This window comes from Monodon monoceros, unplaced genomic scaffold (assembly GCF_005190385.1).
Source record: "Monodon monoceros isolate NGI ecotype Baffin Bay Population unplaced genomic scaffold, NGI_Narwhal_1 Super_Scaffold_21, whole genome shotgun sequence".
Taxonomy (NCBI): Eukaryota; Metazoa; Chordata; class Mammalia; order Artiodactyla; family Monodontidae; genus Monodon; species Monodon monoceros.
The window spans coordinates 50,798,169-50,823,446 of NW_021703778.1; the positions used below are offsets into that span (position 1 = coordinate 50,798,169).

The 25,278-nt window shown below is 37.3% G+C and overlaps 1 protein-coding gene across 3 annotated transcripts; it reads right to left on the reverse strand.

The window, feature by feature from the left end:
* Window positions 1-484: 484 nt before the first annotated feature.
* Window positions 485-25,193, reverse strand: LINS1 (lines homolog 1). 3 transcript variants are annotated; one of them, XM_029236264.1, is made up of 7 exons: window positions 25,126-25,193; window positions 9,356-9,850; window positions 9,163-9,252; window positions 8,181-8,322; window positions 7,132-7,722; window positions 5,734-5,905; window positions 485-3,879 (listed from the first exon to the last, which is right to left on the reverse strand). In XM_029236264.1, exons 2-7 carry the CDS (start codon window positions 9,752-9,754, stop codon window positions 2,994-2,996), a joined length of 2,280 nt encoding a protein of 759 aa, XP_029092097.1. In that variant the 5' UTR covers window positions 9,755-9,850; window positions 25,126-25,193; the 3' UTR covers window positions 485-2,993. The 3 variants fall into 3 exon arrangements, with proteins under 3 accessions (XP_029092097.1, XP_029092095.1, XP_029092096.1); XM_029236262.1 differs by having other exon boundaries at window positions 7,243-7,722; window positions 25,126-25,150; XM_029236263.1 differs by lacking the exon at window positions 25,126-25,193 and having other exon boundaries at window positions 9,356-9,651; window positions 9,778-9,811.
* Between the last annotated feature and the right edge of the window lie 85 nt (window positions 25,194-25,278).

The window sequence follows — 25,278 nt, forward strand, 5'->3', positions numbered from 1 at the left end:
ATGTTGTTTGTGAAAATTCATCAAGTCGTATACATGTATTTTGCTGTATCTGTTGTATTTTAAGTTAAAACAATAAATTAGATTCATGACACTTTGTGGTCACTTGGACACACATGCGTTTACTTGAAGAAGAGGTGGAGTTACAGACTGGAAACTCATCGTACAAGTATCACTAGTTTTGTGTTCCTTTATGGACTACCTCAGGACAGCTCTGGTACTCTGAACAGCCAGGAAAGTTATCACATGGCCAGAGTCAAGTCACCTTCACCAATAGTAGGGCTCCAGTGAGGGTGGAAGGAATTGGCTTACACCTAAGGGTTAGTTATATTGAATATATGTAGCATTTCTGAAATGCCAACACTCTGCATACATAGGAGACTGCCTTTTCCTAATTTTAGATATTATAACAAGGGACTGATGGTTCCTTATTAACCTTATAGAGAAACACAGGTCAAAAACACATCTTTATAAGCATGACTTTTAATGCATTTAACATTTATGTACCCTTAGGAACATAAAGAATCAGGTTTGTTTTTTTCCTTTCCTTAAAAAAATTTTAACTAAAAAAAAAGGTACCCAATTAAAAACAAGTAAGAGTAGAAAGAGATATATAATGAGAAGTCAAATTTTCTACTTCAGATCTGTTTCCCAGGGCAACCACTATTAGTATTTTCTTATATGTTCTTACATAAATATTTTATAAACACACAAAGGCATATATAAATGTGTATTACTCCTTCCCCACCTTCTTTTCTTAAACAAATGGGAGCCCAATATACTCACTTTTTTTTAACTGTAGATGTTTCATTTCTGTAAACATGAATACAGCTCATTCTTTCCACAAGTATATATAACTGAGCATACATACTATGAATATATATATTATGACTTACTTAACCAGATTATTTCTAGTCTTTTGCTTTTATAAACAATGTGGCATTGATAATCCTTGAAGATACATACTTTTTAATTTACGTAGAAGCTGCCCCAATGTATACCCCCAACTCTGTTACCAAACAGAGTTTTTGACCTCTGCATTTCTCTTTGGTTAACATTAGTATCTGTTATTTTGATTAGCCATCCTGTTTAGTTCCACTGATCTTCCCATTTCTACCTGAATGAGTACTACCCTGTTTTGATTAACACAGCCTTAAAATATATTTTAATGTCTGACAGGTTCAGTCTCCTTATATTTCTCTATAAAAGGATCATTTAAAAAATATTTTAAGGACATTTCAGACTGTCTTAATGACAGACTGACCAGCGCAATATAGTTATGCTCTCAGTATATAAATCCATCACAGACCTTGGAGATATTGTGGATTCAGTTCCAGATCACCACAATAAAGCAAATATCACAAGGTGAGTCACATGGATTTTTTGGTTTTCCAGTGCATATGAAAGTTATGTTTACACTATACTATAGTCTAGTAAGTGTGCAATGGCATTATGCCTATATATCTTAATAAAGAAATACTTTATTGCTAAAACATGCTAACCATCATCTAAGCCTTCAGCGAGGTGTAATTTTTTTGCTGGTGAAGAGTCTTGCCTCGATGTTGATGGCTGCTGACTGATCACGGTGGCCGTGGCAATTTCTTAAAATAAGACAGCCATGAAGTTTGCCCCACTGATGGACTCTGCCTTTCATGAACCATTCCTCTGTAGCAAGCAATGCATTTGACAGCAGTTTACCCATAGTAGAAGTGCTTTCAAAATTGGAGTCAATCCTCTCAATCCCTGCCGCTGCTTTATCAACTAAGTTTATATAATATTTTAAATCCTTTGTTGTCATTTCAACAACCTTCACAGAATCTTCACCGGGAGCAGATTCCATCTTAAGAAACCACTTTCTTTGCTCATCCATAAGAAGCAACTCCTCATCCATTAAAGTTTTATATTTGTAACAAATAATGAAAAGGTTTGAAATATTGCAATTACTAAAATGTGACACAAAGACACAAAGTGAGCAAATGTTGTTGGAAAAATGGCACCAAAAGACTTGTATGACACAGGATTGCCACAAACCTTCAATTTGTAAAAAATGCAATATCTACAAAACACAATAAAGTGAAGCACAATAAAATGAGGTATGCCTGTAATGACATGAAAACTTGAATTTACTGCCTCCTCTCAAAAAGACAGAATATAATTATCCATATCACAACAATTTTAAATAGGAGAATTACCTATTAAAACTCTTCTTAAAGAATACACTTGTGTTCGTAGACCACATATATACATATAGAGCTAATCACCTCTCTTTAAAAAACCGCTAAGATTCAAGTTTTTTACATATTACGTTACACGTAAATACCTCAGGGGGAAATAATAACCATACTGGCTTAAACAGCATCCCTCCCCAAATTCACATCTACCCAGAACCTGTGAATGTAACCTTATTTGGAGATAGGGTACCTGCTGATATAATTAAGCTAAGATGCGGTCACACTGGATGAGAGTGGGCCCTAACCCAGTGACTGGTGTCCTTACAAGAGGGAAACCGGATACAGATAGACACACAGGGAAAATGTCATGTGACAACAGAGAAAGAGACTGATGTCCAAGAAGCCCAGGAATACCAAGGATTGCCAGCAATGGCCAGAAGCTGGGAAGAGGCAGGGAAGGATTCTCCCCTAGAGCCTTGAGAGAAAGTGTGGCCCTGTAGCCATCTTGATTTTGAACTTCTAGCCTCCAGAACTGTGAAAGGATAAATCTCTGTTGTTTTAAGCCACCAAGTTTGTGGTAATTTTTACAGCAGCAATAAGAAACTAATACAATAACTATCCCAAATTTGTGTAAGTTGAACTACCATAAATTTTGAGTGCTGTACTTGTATCAAGTGACTTATCATTTGATATATCTTTTTCAGTCACTAGGCAGCTTCCAAAAGGCAAAGGAAAAGCATGTTAGAAAACCCTTTTGAAGTTTTTTTTTTTTTTTACTGTTACCTCATTAAGGCACAATTATATTAGGGAAAACCAGTTCCTGTTTTACAAAGGAGTCATACTTCTATTATATATTGTCTCAATATGTTTTAACAACTTCAAAAGTGCTGTTGGATTATATGGGAACAGATTTTTCTTCTGCAAACGATAAATGGCACCTTGTAGCTCTTCAAAGCACTTTACTGTTCTATAAGATATTCCCACTTTAGAAGCAATGTTATTTGGGCCTATGTCACAATCAACAGAGAAGGGAGTATTAGATTCTTTGGGAACCAGAGACCTTGACTGAGACTCCAGGCTAAGTTCTTTTTTATCCCTACTTGTTCCAACTGTGTCCTGAATTTTCTTCATTGCTTCTTGGTGTAAAGATGTTAGTCTACTGTTTGCTAAATGCTGGTCTGTGGATTCTTCTTCAGAATCATCAGAGGTTTCGTAATCTACCAGACTTTGAGAAGTTCGTTGGGGAGACAGACTATTAGCCTGGAGTGTGGCCTGGGCCTCCTCAGACATCACAGCATGGTTCAGTGGTTCAGAAGACGCTTCAGAAGCCCAGGAGACCCAAGCATGAGCATCTCTGTGATTACCAAGAACGGCCAAAGGACTAGGCTCTGTTTGGTTGCTGCTTCTGTCTTGGACAAGTGAGGAGATACAACAACAAATATTTACGTTATCTTTAGATTCAGTTATATCAAAGTACTTGCAAATACTGAAAAAATTATCCCAGTCTTTTTGCAATAATTTTAAATACCTAACAAAATACTCAAGAAAACAGGTTTCTGATGAAATCAAAAAATCAAGAAGAACTGTAGAATCAAATCCTATATTTTTTAATAAGAATAAAAAAATACAGTGTGGATTATAGCCATTTTCATGTGTGTGATGGTTCCACATTTCTTTTTCTTGGGTCAAGCTTTCAGTAGCTTCACATTCTCTGAAAACAAAGAGAGCAGAGACTTCAGATTAATGACTGTTTACAAATACAAGTTTTGACAGATGTAATTCACAAACCATAAATTCTCCTATCAGATTTCTTTTTAATGTATGCATTATTTTAAAAACAAAAAAAAATTTCAAAACAATCTCTTTTTCCACAAACTCCATATAAATCTGATTCAATAAAATAAATAAAATCCATTGACTTTGGTAGTTCTAGTTTCTACCTGCCCAATTAAAGTCCTCTGTCTTCCTGTCTCTTGACATCAGAATTCCTTGCTCCTACAGGTAACTAATTCCCTGTGGTAAGGTGGGAATTAACCTCCTTCCTTTCCTTCCACACTTGCCTCAACAGGGGTGGGCATGTGACCCAGAATGACCAATCAGAGTACCCAAGCTCCTGGCCACCATGATTCCCACATGAATCTGTGACCCACGTAGGCTAATCAGATCTCTCCAGGACTTCTGCTGGCACCATTAAAGATTATAACTGTAAGGCTGCTGTAAGCCTGGCACTGCTGGTGGCCCTGTCTGAGAATTAATTCAGAGCCGTGAGATAGAAACAAAGAGAAATAATCAATGACATGGTTTGAGTCATATACAGTTACATCTGATGCCAGTTTGACCCCTTAGAATTCCCAATTAAGAGCCAATAAATTCCATTTTTTTTTTGCTTAGACTAACTTATGTTGATTTCTATCATTTATAGCCAGTCACTCTTAACTAATACAGTTACATTAAAAAAAATACATGTGACATGAGCACATGCCTCTGCGAGCACACTAAACTCAAGCTAAGAAAGTTAGAAATTCACATACAAAGTAAATTTAATTCAGAGGCTTCCTCTTTCTTGAGGAGTAAGAAGTCAGCTTTGAATACAACTAAGATATACTCTACGAGGCATGTGCATTCAGACAGAATTTGTATTTGACCGTTTCTAAGCCTAATTCAAATCGCATGCAGGAATTCTGTGTTCTTGATTAGAACCTTTTGAAAATTGGCCCCAAACTCTTACAGTCTGAAAGCAGCCACTGCCAGCAGTGTCATAATACAAGTAAGAACTGGCAGCACAACACTGCACCGACAGTCATTAGTAAGAAATCCCTTTCTCTGAAGCCAAGAAAGAAATGGAAATAAAGCAAATACTTTAAGGTTTTAATAAAGCAGAAGCAGAAACAGTGTAAAAGGTCTTCAGTTATTAACTTCATTACCAATTACAGATATTTGCCACAAGAAGATTGACCCAAGATTGACCAAGTACAGCTGTTTTAATAAACAGAAATAGGATCAGTATAAAATGTCATAAGTAACGTAAGTTCATAATCAATTTCAGATATCTGCCTCAAGATGATATCAATCCCAGTTCAACTGTACATTAAAATGAAAATTTACAACAGCTCCTTTGATTACTTACAAGATTGTACTCACCTTTACAAAGGCAAAAATCACCTTACAGAAGTTCAATACAGATAAGTTAGTCTTAGAGGTGAAGAGAGTTCTTAAACATCAATTAAATTAAGACTTAGACAAGTGTATTAACTTATTCCTGATCACACAGGTAAAGCAAAGGTGGTGACTCAGCCAGAACCCATGCTGTCTAATATCAGTCTAGTTCTAATCCCTAGATCTGCCTAGCCAGCCAAGTTTTCATAATGAGAACTCAAATGTAATCTATTTTCATGTAGGGCAGGGTTAAAGAAAGGAATTGGAACTTATAAGGAAACCACAAGATTGTTAGGGATTTTTTTTTTCCCCTAATGATGGAAAGTAAATAGTATGTCCAACACATTATTAAAAATGTTTTCTGCTTTCCTGGCATGTAGTTAGTATAATTACTTTAAAATATACGAACCTGGTCAACTTCAGGTAGATGCCCATTGCTGTTTTGGCAGCCTCCAGCATGTCATCGTCTTGTTCTATGAAGACCCTAGACAACCACTCACAAAGATTGTGTGATCGCAGAGACGGCTGAAGGTGAGGCTTTAAGAAGGTCAGTAACTCAGACATGAACCTCTGTAAATCAACTTCAAAAAAATGCAAATTTCAAAGAGCAAGCAGCAGTTTATGAATGCATTTATAATAACTTGCCTATATATAAATTTATAATATCTAGAGTACTTTAAAATTCATTTTCATAATTCACACTTTCAAAAAGTTTGTGAGTTAGGGATTATCTCCACTCTGTATATTAGGAAACTGAGCTTCAGAGAAAAAAATGACCCAGTCAGTAGGATACAGTTAAAATGTATAGCCAGATCATCTACTTCCCACGCTGCCAAATAACTAATTACCTCTGAGAAATAAAAGTTACATAAATTCTTGCTAAAAGCATATAAATGAATGAGTGGTAGGCAACAGAAATCACTTCACTGGATGTCACATGGTTTGTTACTAGAGGCAACAATGAACCCAAACAAAAATAATTTGCCCTCAAAATAACAGAAAAAAATTTTTTTGTTTGTTTAAAATTGTTTAAAGTATTAAAAGAAAGTACTACTATTAAGCACAAAAGTCAAAAAGGTTTTGAGGAGTTTTAACTGCATTAAAATTCTTGACATATAACATGCGCCATCTAGTGTTGTAAATGATAACTGCACAGGATTATATCTTGGATGTTGTTACTACAAGCTAAATGTTACCTAAAGCAATTCAGGGAAGTCACTGCTTACAATTCAGACCTTTCACTGAAACTCTATGCTGCTTGCTTAGAGACGTTTACTATTCATTTTTCTCAAATGAAACAGAGGACATAATCTTCCCCAGCACCTATACTGAATACTTTAAATGGCTCTCTTTGGACTCTAAGTTAACATCCTGGAAATTTTATACAAAAATTTCTTCATCAATATAACTTCTGACATAATAGTTTCGATTCAACTCCTAATTGTCAAAAATCTGTATTAGTAGATATACCAATTTTATGAAGGAAAATATGAATAATATACTACAAGTAACTGAATATGAATTGACTTACATTGCTTACTTCGAAGTGACTCAACAGCATCTTTATTTTTTAAACACAATTATTAACTATACTATGCAAATTCAGTTTAGAGCACAAAACTGAAACTTTATTTAAGGTAATTCTAGTTTTTTCTCTTTTTTTTGAAGAAAATTAATAAATTATAACTAGAATAACATATAGCTTAAATTGTGAAATTACAGTCCTGAGATTTGATAATTATGAATAATTTTACTTCAGTAAATAATTACCCATTACTTTGCATGCAAAAGGAGTTGAGAGAGTTACCTTTCATTTCATTTGCTGAAGCACCATTTTGAAACTTGATTTCTAAGGATCTAATGATAAGTAAGCTCGCTGCTCTAAGGATCACATGATCTGGACCAGGGACACACTCACATCCAGGTTGGACTTCATCGCCTCCAAAGCAGGAAGGTTTTCCATAGACAGACAGTGTCCTCAAAAAGCCCAAATCCACAGCTTGCAGAACAGCATCAGCCAAAGCCAACAGGTCCACATCTAAAGGATGATCTGGTGCCATGAAGGTAGGGACGGATCCCCGACAAAGGTCTTCACCCACTTTGCAGAGAAGGCACTTTTTGATGAATATGATGAATTTCCTTTTGACAAAAGCCTGAATAGGCCAGGTAATAACATCGAACACACAAGAAGGTTTCAAAAATAACATCCTCTGGCAAGTGAAATGTAACTTCAGGTGGATTCTGGAGGCTATAAGAAGTTCAAGCAATTCCAGGAAACATATCAAGCTGTTTATTAGTTTAGAAGTATCTTGGTGGTTTTCAAAATGCTGAGAAAATAAGGAATTGTAAAAGACTTCAAAAATAGTGTCAAAAGGAGTCAGGAACTGCTTTAGAATTTCTGTGATTAAAAAAATAGTAATTATAAGCAGCAGGAAAAACAAAGACTTCTTAAAAAGCAATTTTACAATTCAATTTTTATAATTATTATCCCTTTATAAGATGAAAAAATGGATTGGATTGTTTATCTCTAACATGAACAAATGAAGATACACAGACTAAGTAAGAGCTAATAACCATGGCTAATACCCATTTTACAAATATCAGTAACATCAGACGATGCAAAGGATATATAAAAATGAAAAGCTTTAATTTCAATTTTTAATAATAGTGAAGTTTTACTTTTTTTCCTTTTAAAAAGGTATCCTCAATCAAAAAATATGGGGCACAATTCTTTAGTTTTTCATGCTTCAAGACAGATCAGACGTTGTAAAGTAAGTTTTACTCTTCATTATATAACTATAATGCTCCTTGGGAACAAGATAATGACCATTGTTTACAGGGAAACATAATTCATACCTGTTTTTTGTGAACATGTATCTTTAAAGATTTCTTTTATTACAAAGGTAAGCATCCAGAGGCAATGTACTACTTTATCACTTTCACAATATTCAGAAAGATTTTTTTGGCAAAAAGAAATCCAGGAATTACTCAATGTTATCTAGAAGTTAGAAAAAATTTAAAGGAGTAAGTTATAATACAATATTTTCTTTACAATTACAAATTACCTATTATATACAACTCAATACAACATTGCTTACTCCTTTCCAAAAAAAAAGTATGATAATATTTGTTAAAACAAGGACACAAATATCCTAATATTCCTTAAATCAAGAAATTCAATATGCCATAGAAATAAAAGATCAAAGGGAACATGAAAATATTAGCAGTGATTATTATCTCTGGTAGCTGGAATGATATGTAATTTTTATTTTGGTCTTTATACATTTTCTCTTTTCCCAAATTTTCTACTGCAAATACTGCCTTTTTTAATTCAGGAAAGAATGTTATTTTAAGAAAGGAACAAGCAATTATAGCTGAAAGAAGTCAGTAAATTTAGATTTGTTTATTAACTAATTCAGAGATAAGAGAAAAATCTGATAATTTGTTCATATTTTTTCATTATGCTGAGGACCACTCTTAGAATTTATTTATATTAAACCTGTGAAAATGGTCTTAGTCTCAAGCAGGGGTTCCTAAACCTTTTTTTGGAGGGGAGAAAGGAGGCCCACCTACTTCTTTGACAATCTGAAGAAAGTTATGAACTCTCTGACGTGAAACCCATCTTTTGGGTTAAGAATCTGATTTGTGAAGATTTACAACATATTTAAGACTTTAATCCTTGATATAAGCCATCATCATATTATTCTATTCTTACACTTTTGTGGATTTACACGTTATTGTGTGAGCAAATATTTTATTGATAAAATATTGAATGCCAGAGAGCAATTTTAAAGAAACTATAAAAGAAACAGTAACATAATTTGATTACTTATCTTACCTTTTCCTTCAATTGGAAATACAGAAGTAGTGCAAGGCACTTTGCAGCCATGTGAGATAACAATTTATCCGAGTTTTGGAACATACAGGTCTACAAGAAAACAAATAAATTTACCTACTGTTACTGAATGTTAAAACTTATATTTTAAAAATCTAGATCTTAAAAAAAAAAACCCAAAAGCAAATGAGCTTACTAATTTAGAATCGATGTCAGATGATTTTAAAAGAATTTTAACTATATCTCTATATTTCTCCTTTGCATGCAATTCAGTTTCGACAGATAATATTCTGGTCATCATCACTTTAATCACTGTTAACTGAAGGAGCATTATTTCTCGGGTACTGTTCATCTGAAAATGTCTCTGCAAACACACAGGTGCTACAGAAGGGGTAGCCAAATTGACAGAGGATGGCTGATGCTTGCCCTGAACATCAAGGATGTTTGAGCAGTCTGAGGAGGTGGTTGTAGAGCAATCTTGATCTGAAAATGCTGGGTTGAGATAAAAGATGTAATCATGGCTGTCATTTTCAAGTGTGGCTCCAAGAAGTACTTTCCTGTATAATTGTTCTAAAACTTCAAAGAAAGCTTTCATTTTGATTGCCAAATATATCTTACAAGAAGGTCGACAAATCCAAATTGTAAATATCAATCTTAGAAATGGGATGAATCTCTGTTTCTTCAATAAAACCTAAAATAGGAAAAATAATTTAAAAATATAAGTGTAATATACATTACATTACAAGGGAAAGGCATCTATTTCCACTTAAACATTTAGTCTCTCAAGTTAAAGGTAATACTGATGGCTTAATTTCTAAAAATGGAAAATTGGTAATAAGATTATTTTAAAACAATAAAAATAAAATTTATGTTTTTCATATAGATTTAAGATCGTAAAATTATTTTTAATTTTATTACAGTAAAACTTCAGCTTTCCTCTAACATTTTTCAATGGGTTGTCAGAGTTTCTAAACCTTGGCACTATTAACAGTAGGAACTGGGTAATTTTGCTTTGGGGGAGCTGTCTTGTGCATTGTAGGAAGTTTTAGCAGCATTCCTGGCCTCTACCCACTAGATGCCAGTAGCATGCCCTTGGGAGGCAAAATCATCCAGGTTGAGAACCATTTGGCTAATAACTCAAATTCATTAACTTTTACCTTCAACTTATAGATGAAAACCTAAAGTTAGATTGCTATGTGGTCAAACTATTATGGTTATTGCTGATTAACTCCCAACTTATGATAATATAAAGAAACCCTGGTTATCATTTATAACATTAAATTAAAAAATTTTAAATGCCATCCCAAGAAAAAGACAAGACGTTAAGCAAAAGCAATCCAAACGTGAGCAAACTGTATTTTGTATTTGTAGCTGGATATAAATTTAGACATCCTGGTTGCCCCAGGCTCCTTTGACCTGATGGAGACCAGAAAGAGTGGGGAGAAAGGAAAGGATCAGACGTGGCTTTTAAAGCAGAGAAATGGGCAATCAACTGATAACTGAATATTAGAGAAAGCATGTAGTTACTATACAGCAAGAGTGGCTAGGAAAAATGAAAGACTTTGGTGCAAGCAAAAGAGATTACTGAATATCCTTTCAATGGAATACTGGAGCCTCTGGGAATTATCGGATCCTACTAGGGCTTGGTCTTTTCACTGCCTTTGAGCTATTTTACACCTTGGTAAATTGTAGGTGACTGATAGCAATGCAAATAATTCTTGTCTGAGGACATGCTCATAATTGTCTGGTGAAGGGGCAACCCTTCCTGCAGTGGGAAAAGCCAGTTTTGCTTCCATCTGTAAACTCATTTCAACATTCCTTTACTCTATATAAAGTCAACTTTTCTTTTAAAATGGTTGTGACATTTGTCTAGTTCTTTCATTAATTAACTAGTTAAATAAAATCGTTGTTCCGCGTTCATTTTATATGGGTCATGATTTTGTCCTTTTAAAATTTATATTTAACAAAATCCACGAAATTCCCTCCTTTACCCGGACCCACTTATAAATGCCCATCTTTAACCTCCTTCCTTCCTCACTGGAAGAGACCTCATAGGGAGGGCTGTCACTTTTATCGGGTCTCACTTTTACTATAGGGCCTACTGGCCTGCCCTTGGTCTTCAAACCTCCCTCTCCACTGGTTTCTTCCCCTTGCTTAGCTTGTGAGGAATTTCAATTCCTGGTCACCCCTACAAGACAAAGCCGCCCTGTTCTAGTCCTCCAGTGCAGAAATAAATATTAAGAAACCTATAGATTTTAAGGTTACAAATGAAGCTTCTGTAAAGTTTTCACTGAATTCTATTTTCAAACAGTGGTGTGTATCTCACACAATTTATAAACATAACTTAATACGGTAATATCAGTAACCTTGTTCCATCTGACAATGTTAAAATTTACCTGAGCCCTGTGCTCCCAGAAAGCAGCCATGGTTAAGAAGCACTGAACCTTCTGTGTTCCAAGAAAGGGCTGACCGTATTTCCAGATAGGACCCACCTTCACCCTTCCTTACTGACTCCCTAGTTTTATAAAACTCCCCATTTTTTCCTTCTTTGAGAGGTTTTCCATTAATATTCATTCTCCCTGTTGCAATAGCTTGAATAAAATCATCTCCTTAATTGTCTGGTATATTTTGTCTGTCGCATACTAGAAATTAGTTTTCATATTCTACTTCGAAGATGAATTCCATCATACTTATTTTACTTTATATTTTAGTTATAACATTTCTTCCCAATAAAACTACTGACATTTTTATATATATTCTATTACATAAAATATTCTGTGACAATATTTTTTATTTTAAAACTAATTTAATCAGTAAATCTATCTAATTAGGTTTTAATATTATATGCTCAACTCCATTAATATAATTTTCAACCACAAATGGAATTATTTTTATTTCAATGTTATAGCAATAAAAATACTTCTAATAATATTCCTATACATCTTAAGTCCTTAAATTTTACCACAAATGAGAATAAAACTGCTATTTCAACTATTTTTCAACCTATAAAAAGACCCATTTCAAATGGTTCAATCATTTCAGCACACAAAACTAAAGTGAATGCCAATAAATAGGTAAACAAAAAAGCATTTTGGGGGTTTGGCGGGGGGGGGGTTGGAGGGGAGGATGGGCTGTTTTCTATCACGGTGGGACCCAGGACCTTGATAAGAGTGGTTATGAGAAATCAGATTAAAAAGTTATAAACTTGAAGATACAAAGAGTCAAAATGATGCTTTATAGACAGAAAGAAAAAAGCATCAGCTAGGGGTCACAAATGCCAGGCAGATAACAAATGAACGAAGACAATAGGTGCTAGGCTGCTTCTACTGTGACTATTATAAACCCTTCCTAATTACAGTGTCTTTTAAGATATTAATGCTGGCCAAAGAAACCTGCATTGAAACAAATGTCTATGGTAACCCACTGAGAATTGAGAACTGCAGTTGTTGTTTTAAAGCAATCATAGCACTAAAGGAAAGGACAAGTCCTGAAAAAACGAACTAGGGGATTAACCAAACACACTTTTTTCCTCGTAGTGGCTGCTAAGAGATTGGGACATCTCAAGCTGCATTACCATGCTGGTCTGGAGGAAGGCATACCCCTCCGACACCAAGCTCTTACGAGACATCGCCAAAGCGAAGTGTCTGGGGAAGGATGCTCAGAATGCTGAGAGGCTGTGGAGCCAGCTATCCTGGATAAATGAGAGAGATCTGTCTAGCCTGTAAAGGACACAAACGTTAGGAGAGACCTAATTAGGAAAAGTGAATGAGCAGTGCTTCTCAGAGTTCTTTCAGAAAACGCCTCCTGGAAAAGGAAAGTGAATTCCCACGTCAGGGGGCCTAAGGGGGTGCCCATTACAAGCACAAAATTTGTTTGAAGTCTCTCTTTTATAGTTTAAGGACTGTAAACTATCTGAATTTTGCAGTCAAATCCTAATAGAATCATGCTTAATATAAAAAATATATTCCCCACCCATCTTCACATAAAATCAACGATTTAGGGATAATAATTGCTGAAGTTTATCGAGCGCCCACTATGTATCAGGAACTGTTTTAAGTGAGTAATAGTTTCATAACAACTGTAATAGGTGGGTACTTAATTACCACACCCATTTTATGATAAGGAAACTAAGGCACAAAGAGATCAAGTTACAGAGCCAGTTAAGTGGCAGAATCAGGATTTGAACCCAGAAAGTCTAATTTCACAGCCAGTGCCCCTTCTCAAATTTCCTCTGATGTTCCAAAGCCTCAGGGCAATGGGTGAATAGAAGTTCTCTAATAAACTTCTTAAGTGTAAGGAGTAACTCGCACAGCCTAATCTTTAACAGTTTCTATAGGTACTCCCACAATACCTTAAAGCAGAATACTGAGCCTCAGAATCATTTCTACATGCTGCACAAATTCTAAAATCAAGGCCAATTACTATACAACTTCCCAACTATGCAACTTCCCAGTGCAAACTACAATTAATTTTTTCAAATGATACTCAGCAACCAAAGGTTGAAACATTAATCAGGACACCCATTTGATTGATTTTTACATTAAATTACTTTTAGTAGCTACATCAAACCCAGGGTGAAAAGCCTAACTATCATACTTTGATATCAGTTCATCAACAATTTAAAGGCAGTATAAATAGAAGTGACTAAGACCTTGATTTAACTTCATTTAAAATAATTTCAACCTTTTACAACAATTAACTCAAGATGGATCACAGGCTTAATACTTAAAATTAACCTTTTAGAAAAAAAACGAGAAAATCTTTGGGATCCAAGGCTAGGCAAACAGCTCTTAGACTTGGCCTTCAAAGCCCAATCCATAAAAGTAAAAACTGATAAACTGGACCTCAACAAAATTAAAAACTTTTGCTCTGTGAAAGACCCTATTAAGAGGATAAAAAGATAAGTACAGACTGAGAGAAAATATTTGCTAACCACATTTCCAACAATGGACTAGTATCTAGAATATATAAAGCACTCTCAAAACTCAACATTAAAAAAGATAATAATAATTAGGAAATGGGCAAGAGACATGGACATGTTCACTAGAGAGGATACAGAGCAAGTAAGTACACAAAAAGATGTCCAACTACATTAGCCATTAGGGAAATGTAAATTAAAACCACAGTAAATACCACTATCAATATGATTGAAATAAAAATTAGTGACACCAAATTCTGGCCAGAACATGGAGAAAGTGGACCACTCTACATTGCTGGTGGGAACACAGAATGGTACAGTCACTGGAAGACAGTTTGGCCGTTTCTTAGAAAACTAAACATACTCTTACCACGTCGTTCCAGCAACTGCACTCCTCGGTGTTTACCCAGAGGAGTTGAAAACTTATGCCCAGAAAAAAACCTGCATGTGCATAATTGCCAAAACTTGGCAGCAACGAAGATATCCTTAAGTAGGTGAATGAATATATATAAACTGTGGTACATCCACTCAATGGAATATTATTCATGCTAAAAAGAAAGTGCTATCAAGCCATGAAAAAGACATGGGGGAAACTTAAAAGCATATTACTAAGTGAAAGAAGTCAATCTGAAAAGGCTACATAGTGTATGATTCCAATTATATGACACTCTGGAAAAGGCAAGACTATGGAGACGGTAAAAAGATCAGTGGTTGCCAGAAGTTGGGGGATGAGGGGAGGGATGAATACATGGAGCACAGGACTTTTAGGGCAGTGAAATTACTCTGAATGATACTACGATGATGGATACATGTGATTATACATTTGTCTATTATAGTGTAAACCCATAGGATGTAAAACACCAAAAGTAAACCCTAATGTGAACTATGGATTTGGGTGATTATGACGTGTCAACGTAGGCTTATCAACTGTAACACATGTACCACTGTGGTATCCCATCTGCAGATGCTGATAATGGAGGAGACTATGCATGTGGGGGGGGGCAGAAGGTATACAGGAAATCTCTGTACCATCCTCTCAATTTTGCTGTGAACCTAAAACTGTTCTAAAAAATATAGTCTTTAAAACAAAACAAAAAAGCTAAACATGCTACCATATGACCCAGTAATTACACTCTTGGGCGCTTATTCCAGCAAAATAAAGACTTATTTTCACACAAATACCTGTATGTGAAAGTTCGTAGTAGGTTTATTCACAGCAGCCCAAAACTAGAGACAATCCAGTTGTCCCTCAACAGATGAATAAACTGTGGTACATCCATACTACTCAATAATAAGAAGGAAAGAACTATTGATACATGCAATAATTTGGATGACCCTTAAGGGAATCATGCTAAGAGAAAAAAGCCAATGTCAAAAGGCTGCATACTGTATGGTTCAATTCTTGAAATGATAAAATTAGAGAGCTGGAGAGCACATCAGTGGTGCCAGAGGTTAGTGAGGGCCCCTCCCACTTGGTGGGTAGGGTCATAACGGCCTTGTGATAATAGAACTGATGGGGAACACGCTAACCTATATATGCGATAAAATTGCATTGAACTAAATACACACACGTAAATTAACAGAAGTAAAAGGGGAATCTGAGTTGGAGCAGCAGATTGATTGTATCAATGTCAATATCCTGGTTGTGATACTGTACTACAGTTTTGCAAGATGCTACCATTGGAGGAAACTAGTTGAAGGGTACACGAGATCTCTCTGTATTATTTCTTACAACTTCACATGAATTTACAATTAGCTCAAAATAAAAAGTTAAATTAAAAAAAAACAATTTCAGCTATAGACATCAGCCTTCTGATCCTTAGCAACAATATGCATAAGACTTCATTAATATCAACTAAAATACAAATGTAAACTCATTAGAACTTTGATTTTAAAAATTTCTAGACTGAAAACTGAGAATGGTATTTAAAAATATTTTCTTAAAAAGTATTCCTAAGAAATAGAGCTTTTAAGTGCATAGTCTATTCACTAGAAGACATTCTCCCACAACTTAATTTTAAAATTATCAGAAAACAAGCTGCTAGTAATTTACTCCTTTGTCTAAAAAAAAAAAAAAAAAGATGACATTACTTTTAGGGAGTTTTTTTTTTTTTACATAAACTCTACATTAAATTCAGAATACAGAAAAATAATTACTTTCATGGTCAGTATGTAAAGTAAAAAACTGCTTTTCTTTCTATGAGAAGCTAATGGTTTGCTAAGTGACTAGAATCTCTCAATACTGGGCTTTGGCCTAATGGAACAATAGGTTCAAATCTGACCACAGCCAGAAAGGTTACTTAATCTCTCTCTCCAATAACAAGGCTGCTGTGATTCTTGAGGCAGAAGTTGAGGCACTCTAAACAAAGGCTGCTTCTAAGATTCCAGTTCCTTCCCCCAACTGAGATGGCATTTACTTTGTCCAAAAAATTAAAGTGGGTCTGGTTAGACTCCACAGAAAGTTGGGAGGGGGCGGGGAACCTGGGTGGCAGTGCCAAGATTAGGAAAGTCTGAGAGGGCAGTGAAGGCACTGAGAAGGCCCAGAAGATGAAAGGACAGAGGTTCCCATCATCCATGTCCACCATCAGGGCCATCATAGCTGGCCAACTCTGATTTCAAGAGTACCTCTCTACCCTAGTGACAAGAGGGGGAAGGGTATGTTCCAACAGCACATCCTGTGTTAGGCACCTTCCCTTCCCTCTGCTAGTTCTACTCTTCCCCTTTCTCTGCGTCCCAACATGCTCCTGTAGTAGATGGGGGGGGGAGGGGGGAGAGGGAGAGCAGGAGACTGTTCTTTCCAGTTTCAGGAACGGCTTCTTCTACTTACCTCCAGGCCTAGAGCAGGTACTGGCAGTTACCAGCCCCCAGGGTACACCATCCCTTGCTCATTTCCTTAAAATAAGTTTTAGCTGCCTCAGAATCACTTGCCAAGGCACGTAAAAGCAGACTGCAGGCCTTACCCCAGGAGTTTCAGATATAGCAGTTCTGGGATGGGGCCCTCAAATTTTTATTTCTACAAGTTTCCAGGTTATTGCTAAAACACTAAGAACACTTAGACCCTGCCTCATGTTTGTAGATCGTCCTCCTATTAAACTCTTGTTGGCAGGACTCTGATCCAGGTCAGGCATTTTTTTTAGCATAAAGAAAAAGCCTGATAATTAAGTTATAGATAAAAGATAAAATGTATGATTAAGACAATACTTAAAAGTGTTTTTCTGTCAACGTGGTATACTGGTAAGGAGCTGGGATCTAGAGTCATATGTCTCTACCACATCAGGGTCACCATGGGGCAAGCTACCACCTCAGCTTCAGTCTCCTTCCATGTTCAAGGGCATAATGACGCTGGGAGGGTTAAATGATTGTCTCCGTAATAATCCCCAGTGCACATCTGTCAGTGTTTCCTATGCCCCAGGTGGCCCTGTTAAACAAGATAACACACGACAGGAATGAATCCAGGCCCTGCCCACCCCACTCCTTCCTTTTAATTCCTTTGCACTTCTATTTATGGTGTGAAATTGTTAAAAAAAATGAATGAACATGATTTATTTTGAGAAAAAACAATGCTCCTCCCCCATTTTTTTAAAGGAGTGGCAAGTTAAGAAAGGCGCAAATAGAAGACACCGTTTACCAGATTCTTTTTTAATTGAAGTATAATTGATATATAACATTATATTAGTTTCAGGTATACAACATAATGACTCTCTCTATATATATTGCAAAATGATTACTACAGTAAATCCAGTTAACATCCATCAACATAGTTTCAAAAATTTTTTTGTGTGATGAGAACCGTTAAGATCTGCTCTCTTAGCAACTTTCAAATATGCAATACAGTATTATTAACCATAGTCACCATGCTGTACATGACATCCCCATGACTTATTTATTTTATAACTGGATGTTTGTAACTTTTGATCCCCTTCTCTCATTTGCCCTCCACCTCCCCCCACCCCACCAATCTCTAACAAACACCGATCTGTTTTCTGTATCTATGAGCTTGGTGTTTTTGTTATTTTCTTTATCATCCATCGACACATACTTAGGTTGTTTCCATTAATTGCAAGCAAAGGAATCAGGCAGCAAATGCAAAGGCAACCTACAAAATGGGAGAAAATATGTGCAAACCATATATCTGATAAGGGGTTAATATCCAAAATATATAAAGAACTCATATAACTTGATAGCAAAAACAAAAAAAAACGGATTAAAAAATGGGCAGAGGATCTGAATAGACATTTTTCCAAAGACATACAGATGGCCAACAGATAACACTAAAAGATGCTCAACATCATTGATCATCAGGGAAATGCAAGTCAAAACCACAATGAGATACCACCTCATACCTATTAGATTGGCTGTTTATCAAAAAGACAAGAAATAACAAGTGTTGGTGAGGATGTGGAGAAAAGGGAACCCTTGTGGGAATGTAAATTAGTGCAGCCACTATGGAAAACAGTATGAAGGTCCCTTAAAAAAATTAAAACTAGGACTATTATATGATCCAGCAATTCCACTTCTGGGTATATATCCAAAGGAAGTGAAAACGCTAACTTGAAAAGATATATACATCCCTATGTTCACTGCAGCATTATCCACAATAGCCAATACATGGAAGCAACCTAAGTGTCCATCAATGGATGAATGGATAAAGAAAATGTGATATCTATATATTTATATATCTATAGATATAGATATTATTGTTCAGCCATAAAAAAAGAACAAAATCTTGCCATTTGTGACAATGTGGATGGACCCTGAGGGCATTATACTAAGTGAAATAAGTCAGATTAAAAAAGACAAATACCATATGATCTCTTTGATATGTGGAATCTAAAAGAAACCCCAAATTCATGGATACAGAGAACAGACTGGTGCTTACTAGAGGCAGGGGGTGGGGTGTGGGAAAAATGGTTGAAGGTGGTCAAAAATAAGTAAGTCATGGAATGGAATGTACAGCATGGTGACTATAGTTAACAATATTGTATATTTGAAAGCTGCTAAGGGAGTAGATCTTAAAAGTTCTCATCACACAAAAAATCTGTAACTATGTGAGGAGATGGATGTTAACTAGACTTATTGTGGTGATCATCTTGCAGTATATACAAATATTGAATCATTATGTTGCTCACCTGAAACTAATAATAATGACTTTCTCCGTCAAGGTTGGGTCCTCCTGAGATACTCAGTCTCCCAGCACCACTGCTGTCTTAAAGAATGTGTCACAATTGTACTTTAAGTTATCTGTGCAATAATTTGTTAACATTCCTGCCTTAAGAGAAGTCTGGTTCATCACTTCTTCCCCAGCTCCTAGCACAATGCCAGGTACACAGTAGTATTAACAAATATTTATTGAATATGTTCATGGCTGAATATTCTGCTTCAGTCAAGTTCTCAGGGATTTATTAACTTCATTCATTTAGTGTCCATGAGTAGTGTGTATGTCCAAAATAATCCTAAAATCAGTTCCAAAGTTCATTTTAGTACTGTTTTGATCTCAAAAAAATTTTTAACTGCTGTGTAATTTTTAACTTATGAATTTTAAAATACAATAAAAATTTCATGTCAAAAAATTATAAATGCAGTACTATCTATAGCAGGGCGTGAGTTCTGAGCTCATTCAGTCTTTACTGTGTTACACACCTAACAATGTGCTCGAGCTGCACATGTTGAAGTCACAATAAAGTGCAAATTAAAACTACCCTTGAGGGAAAAAAATCCCTTAAATTAGCAGAATCAGGGCTACAAGAAGCTCAAGAGCCAGTAGTTAGCTTCCTTTCTTTCAGCATTTTTTTTTGCTGGGACTGTGAGGTCAAAGTGGAATTTCTCTATCCATCCCCATCCTCCTTTCCTGCCAGGTACTGCTGAACAAAGTTAGGCTAAAAGGCAGATGATGGGACTGCGTGTCTGGTGGCCCTATTTACAACACACAGGTCCCGATCTCCCTGCAGTCCCAAGAATGGTGTCTGCTGTCATCAGGGCATAACCTGCTTACCCTCTCCAGCAATACTGCGTGCTTTAAGACACAGCCTCCTGGGCAGTGATTCTGGACTTCAGTCACACACTGAACTCTCTGGGGCACTAGGAAAATGCCTGAGCCCTAGGCACCAACTGAATCAGAGTTGCTGCAGTGGGGCTTGAGCATTTTTCCAACGATCAAGTCCGCTTCCATGCAGGGTATAAACTCAATTCAGGTTGAGTCAGGGTTTTATGAACTAAAACATCATAAGCGTTGATCCTGAATTATTTCATTTATATGTTGTAAAATTAGTGTTTCTATTTGTGTGAATTTGATATCACCTAACTGAATGGAAAATGAAGTATGTCTGGTGAAATCTAATCAATTTTAACTTGTTAAAAAATATTATGCAATCTAAACTTTTAAATCAATGAAAAGTTATAATTTAAGAATTACCAAATTTGAGAGCACCAATACAAGAAAGCAACTTAGAATTATCTAGTAGCACATTCTGTGAAAGTGTGGTAATACCATGTTCCCTGGTTGTGATATAATTGTATCTATCAGTAATCTTAAAAATTGTTGCAACCTGAACAAAGGATTTCAAGTGAAAAATAAATGACCAGAGAAGTGGAAAAGCTAGGAAAAATTAGGACTCAACTCAGATACCAGTTTCTGTTAAGCAGCTCATAGACCTTCATGTCTTGGTTGAAGCAGCATTTTGCAAACACACTATCCAAACTGCGTGGGTGCTGAGGATGCTGTAAGACTGAATGTGTTCTCCATAACTATTCACATATTTATTCATTCCTTTCATTCTTTTTGGAATTCAAAACTGCCTGATTCTATAATAAGTAAACGTTATAAAACTGAACTTATAATTTACATTCATACTAGTAAAATACCACTTTTAATAGACTTTTTTACATTGGAGTCCCACTGCTACAAAAATTTGAAAATCACTGGACCAGGAGATTCCTAAAGCCTCTACGCAATTCCAGAAACCAAGAGTACTAGGGATGTCAGGTAGCAATCCAGGTTCCCAAGAAGGAAGCAGTAATTATTTACGCAGAATGCACAGATAAAGTCTAGAAATTCATGGCATGAGGTTTTTTTTTTTTTTGGCCACGCCATGTGGCTTGTGAGATTTTAGTTTCTCAACCAGGGATCGAACCTGGGCCCTCCGCAGTGACAGTGTGGGAGTCCCAACCACTGGACTGCCAGGGAATTCCCCATAGCACAAATACTGTTGGAACCGTGTGAAATGTCTGAAGACAAAAAGAGTATGCAAAAATACAGTTGGGGTCTTCCCTGGTGGCGCAGTGGTTGAGACTCTGCCTGCCTATGCAGGGGACACGGGTCCGTGCCCCGGTCCGGGAAGATCCCACATGCCACGGAGCGGCTGGGCCCGTGAGCCATGGCCGCTGAGCCTGCGCGTCCAGAGCCTGTGCTCAGCAACGGGAGAGGCCACAACAGTGAGAGGTCCGCGTACCACCCCCCCAAAAAAAATACAGTTGTTGGTGGTACTGAAGTTGAGGTATTGTAAGTTGTTTTCCAAACTTTTTCTGATGTTATTTTGTTTTTATAATAAACCAGTAAGAAATCGTGGCAGAATTGAAAGATCAGAAGTTGCTAATATGTAATATCATTTAATATGTCTGAATATAACTGGTTTCTAATTATAATTCAGCTACGTACTTCAAGGAGGAAGGGAAATTTAGAAATTCAAAGTTATGAAATATTGCTGAGAAGTATAAAGATATAAAAAATAGCTTATTTTTAATTAATTTATTTATTTTATTTTTTTTTTTGCTGTATGTGGGCCTCTCACCGCTGCGGCCTCTCCCGTTGCGGAGCACAGGCTCAGGACGCGCAGGCTCTGCGGCCATGGCTCACGGGCCCAGCTGCTCCGCAGCATGTGGGATCTTCCTGGACCGGGGCATGAACCCGCGTCCCCTGCATCGGCAGGCGGACTCCCAACCACTGCGCCACCAGGGAAGCCCTAAGTTTTTAAAAATTGGAAATTATACACCCCAAAATATGTAGTAGCCTTCGAAGTAGTTTTTTTATGAAGTTACCTCCAAATAGAGTACCTCTGTTCCAGGCTCTTGTTGAAACCCCTTTGGAAACTGCTCGCAGAGTTTTGCACTGTATATTCTTTTGAATATACAGTTAGATATGATGCTTTCTGGGTGGATTTGGTTTAAAGAAACAGCCAGAAGTAATTAAAAACTTTTCTTATATAATTTGCAGCCTGGCTTTTAATAATACACAACTTTAATTTTTTCTAATCTAAGCAAATGTTTAGCAAGAATGTTCTTTTAAGAATTTGTATTTTCTGAAAAGCCTTACACAGGACAAGGGAAAGAAGTCTTTAGGGCTCACCAGATGTGAATATTAATTTAATCATCAATCCATAGAATTTCAGTGCCTTCTCTATCATGCATGAGGGTTCTCACTTTATAATACATCTTTTCATTCCCCTCCCCCTGCAAGTCTCCAAGTTTTCTTCTTAAAAGGGGCTTCTGCTTACAATTTCATCAGTAGACTTGCTGGCCAAACGGGTATATTCTTTAAAGGAAAAATGGGCACATGTTCACACAGATAATAATTGTGTAGTCCTTCCATTAAAAATATTTTTGCCTTTTTCTAAACACACACTAATCCTTGACAAGTCAATTTCTCTTGGACTTCCTTCTTCCTCTCTGGAGATTCCTTCTCAGACACGCTTGCTGGACCCCTTTCCTTCTACAGTCATTTCTGGGTATGAGACTGGTTCTGGACCCCTCAGGGATACCAAAATCAGTGGATGCTCAAGTCCCTTACATAAAATGGCACTGTATTTGCATATAACCTATGCACATCCTCCCTTATACTTTAAATCATCTCTTACTTACAATACCTAACACAACATAAATGGTATGTAAATAGTTGCTAAGCTGGTGGCAAGTTCAAGTTTTGGTTTTTGGAACTTTCTGGAATGTTTTTCTTTTTACAAATATTTTTGATCTGAGGTTGGTTGAATGTGGAACCCTTGAATACAGAGGGTTGACTGTAGTCCCTTAAATGTTTCATGGACTTTCAATGTCTTCAATTAATATCTACATGCTAACAACTCAGAATCCACAGTTAGGTCTAGCTCTCTTCTGGGCTCCACACTCATGTATCTAAATGCCAGTGGAAAGCTGTACTTGGAGTTTCCACAGCACCTTCAATACAAACTCAACTCAGTCTATGGCCTCTCAAACTTGCCATCTCAGTGTACGGCACCTGTATCTCACAGTCACCCAAGTGAGAAACCTGGCTATGTTCCTGGACCCTTCCTAACCTCACTTCTCTCTATCCTCACTGCCACTGTTACAGTACACCACTCCTACCCTGGACAACCACAACAGAGTCCGTGCTAAGCGGCTGTTTCTTCGCCCACCCTACACCCACTTCCTTCTGAAAAACATCTCAACTTTCATTCGGATAAAGTCCAAATCCTTGAACATGGCTTAGTATGTCCTTTGAGATCTGGCTCTTAGGGTCTTCTCACCTCTGTGCCCCACAAACTTAGCTCCAGGCTTTCTCTGAGGGCCTCAGAAACTCTGTGCACTTTAAGGATTCCCAAGCTTTGCTTGGCCCATTCTTTCTAAATCACACTCAACCATTTCCCTCCCACTCTCAACCTTCAACTAGGAAACCTCCAGTCTTGGGGAGCCCTCCACATATCCAAGTCAGGATTAGAGGGCCCTGCCAAGTGCTCCCTCAGCCTATACACAGTATTTCTCTCACTGAATTGTCCATAACTGTTTTCTAGTTTGGTTCCCCTACGCTTGACTATGAGCTTCCCTGGGCAGGCCTGAACCCAGTTTGCCCACCTAAGCCAATAAGTAGCTCATGTAGAAGGCACCAAAACTAGTATTCTTGATAAATGAATGATAATGTACAATAAAATACGAGGATATCAATTTAAAGTGTTTGCAGTGACCCCCATCTGCCACAAAACATCTTAATATATTTTATTAAACAAAAACAGCTGATACGTTGAAATGCATGCTTCCTTTATACCTTTCTTTGAGGACATCGGTGATAGTCAAACGCCTGGTGTACTGGATGGCTTAGTTTAAGATAATGTCAACTACTGCCTGGACTACTACAACAGTCTTTCACATTTGCCTTAACCTCACTCCCAGCTACAGTCTTCTCCACTGAGCAGCCAGCGATCTTTTCAAAACATAAACAGATACGATAACTTTCCGACCACCCGCTACAAGGTCTTGCAAGATCCGCAGCCTGTCGCACCCCCTCCCCCACCCTCAACTTCATTACTAACCATGCTCCCTCTTACGCTGCTTGACTACCTGGCCTTCTTTCTTGCAGTTCCTGTCAACAGCAAAGATTATTCCAGCGTCAGAAGCTTTGCCCTTTTGATGTCTCTGCCTGAAAAATTCTTCCCTCAGTTCTTGGCATGGCTAGCTCTTCCTCACTCAGACCGATACTCAAATGTCACTTCCTCAGAGGCCTTTCCTATCTAAAATAGCCATCGCGCCCTAGCCAATCTCGATCCATTATTCTGCTTTTCTTTACATAACCTATCCCTATCTGATAAATAATTTTGTTTGTCGGTCTCTCTGTTAAAGTGACGAGGGCAAATGATTGCATCTATCCTATCTTGTTCACCGTTGTCTCCCTAACGGCTAGAACAGTGACCGGAGGGTAAATACCGGCTAAACGAAAAAATGCACTTAATAAACACGTCCATCTCCTATACTTTCCACTCTTTTCCCTTTCATTCACAGGAATTCGTGAGGGTCGCTGTTCTGGCAGGAAAGCCCTTGAAGCGTTACCGTTACCCCACAGAGTCCTCTTTGCCACGCTAGGCGAGGCACGCCCAGCCTGGGAGCTAGCGGAGCCTCAGGGACCGAGAGAGGAACCCAGGACCCGGCAGTCGCGTCTAAAAAGCTCTGAGGAGAGCGGCGGGACAAGGCGCCCCTCTCCTGGCTTCCTGGGGACTGACGCCTCTGCAATCCTAAGCCCTGGAACAGCCTCTCAGTCGGCCGCACACACGCCTCCCCCGCCGCCGAGGTTAGCGGCTGCGCCCACTTACCTGCCAGGGATCTGACTCAAGCCACTCTGCTTTTGCACCGCCATTCGAGCGAACCCCGGCCCCTTCCGAGACACCGTAGTTCACGGAAAGTACAAGGCGTTCCTCTTCCGCATGCGCAGAGGGCCTGTTCGGCCTACAGTGTTTCTTAGCAAC